Below are 7,837 nucleotides of genomic sequence, written 5' to 3'. Positions count from 1 at the left end.
TAGTCAGTCTTTCTGCCATTTGGGTTTGTAGTATTGCATAGCGCCATGAAACCGCTGGGTGTACGTGCGCTCTAGAAATATTTTTAAACTCAAACTCAAACTCATAGGATGAACAGTCGCCTAGGATGCACTTGGAAATTCGGTAGACCGAGCCAGTCTGGAAATCTAAGCAGAATTAGTAAACAACATCATTCTAAGATGGCCGCCACGTGGAAATACTTTGAAGCTATAGAACCTGATAGTTCTTCTTTCATGTACATAAGAAGTACATGCTAAATCCTATGTCGATATCTATATTCCTAGAGTCTTAGAGGCGTCCCCATTTTAGATTGGGCAGGGACTTTATATGGGGAGAGGATTGATACATGATGCAGGGCCTACAAGGCCCAGATAGAGACCCTTTATGCCACAAGGGCCCCAAACACAATCAGCGCACAAAAGGCCCCCAATAACCAGGCCTTGAGACAACAGCCAGGGGAATCCTCCTGGAAAAAGAGTTAGTAGTTAGTAGTGAATGGAGCAAGGCACCTCTGTGAACAATAGGATTTGATGTATGGCACAACTTCCTGATGCCCACCTTGCTGTCTTGAGTGTTCCTGATCCATCTTTTACTCCAAGAGTTGTTTTTGTTTTAACAAAACTTTGACCATATGCATCTACCTAAAGCTGTAACTAGTATATGTGTGCTATGCGAGTGCTCATTTTTGCAAAGTTACTCTATGAACACCTTTGCTGAAATAAATAACATTGTGGCATTTTCAAAGAAACTTTTATGCAAATATCTCTGTATGGCTAAATGTGTCTTAAATATGTCTTGATAAGTTTAAACAATAGCAATAAATGAGATGCTTTTACAATCAACTAAAAATTGTATATGCATATTCCGGTATTTTCCATATAAGTAATTTAAATCTCTTTACATCCAACAGAAAACAATCCTTGATTGCACAAAATGTTTAGGAATAATGAAGATAATACTGTAAATCTGCAAAAGCAAAGTCGGAACATTGAGTTTCAGTATTCAGGAAAACATAAGTGCCCTCAGAGGCAGCCGAACCTGAACATAAACTGAAAGATCTTGGAAGTACCGTCAAGGGCAATTCGGTGTTTCTACGAGTCTCAGCTGTGCACCTCCGTGCCTCAAGATGAAGAAATTACCTCTAGAAAATGAAGGCAACACTGATCAACCACTTCTTGTGTAAACATATCCAATACCAGCTCTGATCATGAGGTGGTTACAGCAGTACTCTGCTTCCTAAAGTGATATCAGACCACCAGTCAGAGCTAGAGGTGTATTTTAAACTCTTTCAGGCCATTCCATAGCAATCAGCGAAAAGCACAGTTAAATGAAAGTTAAAGGAAATGGGGGTTCTGCTATATAAAACACAGAGTAAATTTACCAAGCCTAAAACTGCATCAGAGAACACACACAGGGGAAAAGTCATACAAATGCAATGAATGTCTGAAGAGCTTCAGCAAACACACACAGGGGAAAACCATATCATTGCAGTGAATGTGGAAGTAGTTTTACAGAAGTCATGAGTCATCAGCGAACACACAATGGGGAAAAAACATTCAAGTGCAATGAATGTGGGAAGAGATTTATATATTTATCAGACCTAAAACAGCATCAGAGAACACACACTGGAAAAAAACCATATCCTTGCAGTGAATGTCTGAAGAGCTTCAGTCTATTATCAGACCTAAAACGGCATCAGAGAACACACACTGGAGAAAAACCATATCATTGCAGTGAATGTCTGAAGCGCTTTAATCAATTATCACACCTAAAACAGCATCAGAGAACACACACCGGAGAAAAAACATATAATTGCAGTGAATGTCTGAAGACCTTTCGTCTATTATCAGACCTTAAACAGCATCAGAGAACACACACCGGAGAAAAACCATATCCTTGCAGTGAATGTCTGAAGAGCTTCAGTCTATTATCAGACCTAAAACGGCATCAGAGAACACACACTGGAGAAAAACCATATCCTTGCAGTGAATGTCTGAAGAGCTTCAGTCTATTATCAGGCCTAAAACGGCATCAGAGAACACACACTGGAGAAAAACCATATCCTTGCAGTGAATGTCTGAAGAGCTTTAGTCGATTAACAAACTTAAAACGGCATCAGAAAACACACACAGGGGAAAAACCATATCCTTGCAGTGAATGTCTGAAGAGCTTTAATCAATTATCGCACCTAAAACAGCATCAGAGAACACACACAGGGGAAAAACCATACCATTGCAGTGAATGTGGAAGTAGTTTTAGTTCCTCTTCAGGATTAATGTATCATCAACAAACACACACAGGGGAAAAACCATACCATTGCAGTGAATGTGGAAGTAGTTTTAGTGACTCATCAACATTAAAGGTTCATCAACGAACACACACTGGAGAAAAACCATACCATTGCAGTGAATGTCTGAAGAGCTTCAGTCTATTATCAGGTCTAAAACCGCATCAGAGAACACACACTGGAGAAAAACCATATCCTTGCAGTGAATGTTTGAAGAGCTTCAGTCTATTATCAGACCTAAAACGGCATCAGAAAACACACACAGGGGAAAAACCATATCATTGCAGTGAATGTCTGAAGCGCTTTAATCGATTATCACACCTAAAACAGCATCAGAGAACACACACCGGAGAAAAACCATATAATTGCAGTGAATGTCTGAAGAGCTTTAGTCAATTAACAAACTTAAAACAGCATCATAAAACACACACAGGGGAAAAACCATACCATTGCAGTGAATGTCTGAAGAGTTTTTATAACTTATGGCAGCTAAAGCAGCATCAGAGAACACACACAGGGGGGAAACCATACCATTGCAGTGAATGTGGAAGTAGTTTTAGTTCCTCTTCAGGATTAATGTATCATCAGCGAACACACACAGGGGAAAAACCATACCATTGCAGTGAATGTGGAAGTAGTTTTAGTGACTCATCAACATTAAAGGTTCATCAACGAACACACACTGGAGAAAAACGGTATCCTTGCAGTGAATGTCTGAAGAGCTTTAGTCACTTAACAAACTTAAAACAGCATCAGAAAACACACACTGGGGAATAACCATTCCAGTGCAAAGAATGTGGGAAGAGATTTTTTCGCTTATCAGCCCTACATGGACATCAGCGAACACACACTGGAGAAAAACCATATCATGGCAGTGAACGTGCAAAAAGCTCTTGTCAGTCTTCAAACCTAAAAAAAAATCAGCGAGCACTCCATCACCATCAATGAACATGTCTATTCTGTGCTATTGTTTATTTCCCTACAGCTAGGAAAAACATGAAATATCACGAAACCCATTGGGAGACGAGCACAAAGTGGACTAAAAGTAAAGAAACCTTGTTGGTTTTTATTCTGTGAGAGAGTTTTAACGAAAGAAATCCAAGAACACCGGACCATGTTGTTGTCATTTTATGCATCATTAATTGTTCTGCGACAGTGGCCAGAGAACTGTGTAGAAAAGCAATAGTGAAAGCAGCAGCTGTCTGGGTTAACCCTTGCAGTGCATGACATTTACCTTTGAAGCTCTGATGTAGAACTAATGAGGACACAAATTCTTCAGCCATGAAAATAATGATTACGTTTTAACTGTGAAACTATGTGACAACAATTACATTGATGTTACTCTTTTGGTCTGTCCTTACGATGTAGCAACTGTTATACAATTATGTTAAAAATGAGACAGTGCATCTATATAGAAATAGGCACTGGATGAATGTGGAAGTATGCCTGTATATCTTCAGTAGGGACCATGGACCAATTATGTGCTGAATGTTGATCATCTCTGTCGCAATTGCATTGCAAATGCTTTTTTTAGGTCTCGCACCTGCGATACAGGGCGAAAGCCCTGTCGCAGCGCGAGACCTATAGCTGTCGGCTCTGCTTACAAGGAGCCAAAAGGGAGACTAGAGATGGGCATGCGCAGCCTCAGGAATCGGATCAGGTCGCGCGCGGGTTCACCATCTCCTGTCTCCCTTGAAAGCCTCCAACGCACACAGCCACACCCCCCCTGCTTTCGCACACGCATGCGCACACACACTCACAAGCGTACACACAGAGAGACACCCACACGCACACACACAAGCGCACATACACGCACACATAGAGAGACACACCACAACCCCTCCACTCCACCCCACCCCCCGGTGCTGCCATGTGAGACAGGGGATGGGCACGTGCAGGAGAATCCCCCATGTGAGCGCGCACGTTCACCCAGACGCCATGCACATCTCCTGTCCCACATTGGCAGCAAGTAGATAACACACAGACACACTTGCGCGCATGCACACACACACACCCTCCCCCCTCTCCCCCCTTAACTCACGGGGCTCTTGTCTCTGCATCACCTGGCTAACACAGGGCTTCCTTTGTTCATGGGAGCCCCGCAGGGCACTCCAGCTCCTCTGCCAGCACGACGCGGGGCTCTCCCCTTAGGCATGGGAGCCCCGCAGTGCTATCCGCTGGTCTTCACCCGGGACCCCTCCTGGGAGCCAGGACTTCAGCTGCCGCACTTCGCTTTGGCGCCGGGGCTCCCTTTTCCTAACAAATAGCGCACATGCGTGGGCAGCCCCCGCCCTCTCAGTCACAGCCCGGATACTGAGCTGCTTTCTGTTTCGCTGTCAGTGATCCGGTCCCCAAGGTACGTCGGGGCTCTTGGGAGCGCGGTAAATGATATATTTCTCATTTACTCCGGCAATAAATAGCCCGGGCCTGTGTTTTCATCGCAGCCAGCCCTAGGGATTCCCCGGTAAACGAGCGCCAGCTAACTGCGCTGTAATTACAGGTTTGTGCGGATTACTTGGTAAGCGACAAAAACAAGTCTCAAAGTATTTGCATGAGACAGCGAATCCCTGCGGAAGGTGGAAAGAGTGCTGGTCGAGGATGTTTGTCAAGGTGAGGAATCAGGGCAGAAAGTCAGCTGCACAAGTGCTGTTCACAAGAAGCAGACAGGCCCGCGTCGGCTGAGGCCTTCTGACAAACCCTTTGGGCTGGGGGGCGTATTCACAAATTAAGCAATGGGCGCTATGCATGACCCCGTAGCGCCTCGCTCAACACAAGGGCCATGTAGCGCCCCCTCCACCCCAGCGCGCACTCCTCAGTCACCCCCAGGTCTCTACTCACCATCAGCTCAGGGTCTCACTCTCTCATCCCTCTACTCACCATCGCCCCTCTCCGCCTCCAGGTCCTTCCAGCCCTGTAGCGCCTCGCTCAGCATTAGGGCCACGTAGTGCCCCCTGCGGGCATCGGGATCGGCCGCAGCACCTCCACCACCAGCCCACCCCCCCGGGAACAGCAGGAGAGGCTGGGCAACAGGCGACTGTGTAGAGCCACCAACGGGCACCCTCCGGGGGCCACTCTTCCGCGTGCTCCAGTCCTGACTCCCCTCCTTCCCATTCCAGAGAGCAGCGCAAGTTCAGCTGGGGCTCCAGGGAAGGCTGTACACACAAGGTACACACGCTACTGCGGCCCGATGCCAGGCCTAAAGGCCACCAGGGAGGGGCACCGGAGCTTAAAGCGAAGAGCAATACGCAGTCCAGCCTCCTCTTGCAGACCCCAGTGCGGAGAAAAGAGCAGAGCTGTATTGGAGGGTATGGGGACCTCTGGGTAGGCATACAGAACAATTTCCAGGAGAGGCTAGTGGGGCTGGGTCAGCTGAGGGCCTCTTCTAGAGCAGCCGCCTTCCTCTCATTTTCCAGTTCTGGCTGGTTAGAGAGCAGATTTACAGACAGCCAGGGATTCCTCACTGAAACCAGTTTCTACTTTTTCAGGAGGTGGTGTCTGTCAGTCTGCGTGAGCCCGAAAATAAAGGGCACATGAGGTCAAGGTTGGGGTCACCAAAGCTTACTGATGGGACTATTATATTTGTCACAGTGAGGGGAGCCAGGTAGCGTCGGCAGTAAATGATCTGTAAATCACTGCAGCACCAGAGCCATCAGAGGTAGCAATTTTCTCACTGACAGCCCTTTCAGTGGAGTTTTTCAGGCCCCGGTCCCTAGTTGCTTCCTTCTACCTCCTGTGCGTTTCATTGCTCAGCGAACTAATACATGTACCCACTGCAGGAATCTGTGTTAGACCCCAAAGTCACAGCGTCAAATATGTGCGTGTCTGCTCAGGTCATCAGCTTCCCAATGTCAATAATTCCTCTGTAATTCATCAGACACTGCACTTAACTATCCCCACGGCCAACCATACATATATATCAGTGTAATAAAATCCCATGTCTTCCTATAAGACAATGTATTGGAGGAAACATTTGCTCTATGTCTCAAGTCAGTACTGCTGCCCCATTCCTCCTTCCAAAGCTACTGCCCCGTTCCTTTCTCCCACATTCGCCCTATTCCTTCCCCCGGTTCCACTGTCCCATTCCTTCCCCTTAGTCATTCTGTCCTATTCCCTCCTCTCGGTACTACTGTCCCATTCCTTCCTCCCAAAGCTCCCAGTCGTTCGTTTCTCCCACATTCTGCCCTATTTCCTCTTCCCGGTGCTACTGTCCCATTCTTTCCTCCCAGTCATTCTGCCCTATTCCCTCCTCCTGGCGCTACTACCCCATTACTTCCTCCTAGTCATTCTACCCTATTCCCTCCTTGCAGGGCTACTGCCCCATTCTATCCTTGTTCTTTCTTTTAGCTCGTGTGCCTCTCACCCTGCTAAATACCTGCACCCCGACTCTCTGTTGCTCCCTTGTGTGCTTCTGTCTTTCGTATGCTTTTCTTATCGCGCTCCACTTTACTCTTTTCCATAGAGGTGATGCTTTTATTACTCCCTCTCTCCATTGCTTTACCAGACGTCGACTCTGCCCGGAAAAAGAGTTTGTAGTATCATCCGTTTCCAACACCTAGAGTGCATCTAAAGCAGCATCGATTTATTTCTCCTCAACCCGCGTACTGTAGTTCAGCACAATAGATCTCGCATTAGCAAGAGTTTAACCTATTGGCATTGTAAATGACAATGCCTCAGACTTAGGTTCTAAAAACCAAAACATAAAGAATAAAGGCATTGTCATTTACAATGCCAATAGCTCAAACTCATGTAAATGCGAGACCTATTGCATTGCAAATGCTTGTTTATACACTGTTGGTATAAACATATATTTTTGATAACTCATTATACTTGGTTGTTCACAATTTGTCTTTTCCTAATTCAAAGGTCCACTTTGTTCTTCTATTTCCTCATTTTTTTTTTCACACTTGTAGAACAAATGATGATCATAGTCCGAATTTCCATCTATGATTAAACTTGGCCCTACGCCTGACTAGGAAAAACCCAGGCAACAACTGATCTCTGGACTGGTCGGATAGGATCTCCTTTTACTCCGAAGAAGATATCCCCTGTACCTGGCCTACCCTCGATCCTCAATTAACAGGTTGTTGCATATTCTTGCCCTCTGTCAACAGTACTCAGGTTATATCATTAACTTGGACAAGTCATTGATTTATGTCCTCAGTGGAGAGCCCCCACTTCTTCCCCCGGGCAGCAGCGCTGACATAGTCACGGGCGGTTTCCGCTTTCTGGGCATTTATGTCATGGGGAACAAGGAAGTTTTCTATCAGAAGAATCTCCTGCCTCCCCTGCATCGCCTCCAGGCTGACATGCAGCACTGGAAGACACTGCCCCTTACTCCATTGGATAGAGCTGCCCTTTTTAAAATGAAGGCACTCCCCTGTTTCCTTTACGCCCTGCAGAACACGCCATATCCTGTCTCTGCCTACTACTTCCAGACGGTTGATTCTGAGGTCCACTCGCTACTATGGAATGGCGGCACGCCCGAATTGCCCTGACCAAACTTACACAAAGTTGGTATGACGGGGGTATTG

General features: G+C 46.2%; 1 protein-coding gene across 1 annotated transcript; it reads left to right on the top strand.

Moving 5' to 3' along the window:
* Positions 1-1,538: 1,538 nt before the first annotated feature.
* On the top strand, positions 1,539-7,257 carry LOC147737049 (uncharacterized). Its single transcript, XM_086922663.1, has 2 exons — positions 1,539-2,676; positions 7,217-7,257. Exons 1-2 carry the CDS (start codon positions 1,539-1,541, stop codon positions 7,255-7,257), a joined length of 1,179 nt encoding a protein of 392 aa, XP_086778789.1.
* Positions 7,258-7,837: the final 580 nt, after the last annotated feature.

Source organism: Lissotriton vulgaris, chromosome 1_1 (genome assembly GCF_964263255.1).
Source record: "Lissotriton vulgaris chromosome 1_1, aLisVul1.2, whole genome shotgun sequence".
Lineage (NCBI taxonomy): Eukaryota > Metazoa > Chordata > Amphibia > Caudata > Salamandridae > Lissotriton > Lissotriton vulgaris.
Note: the sequence above shows the minus strand (reverse complement) of the source record. Positions and strands in the feature narration are given on the sequence as shown.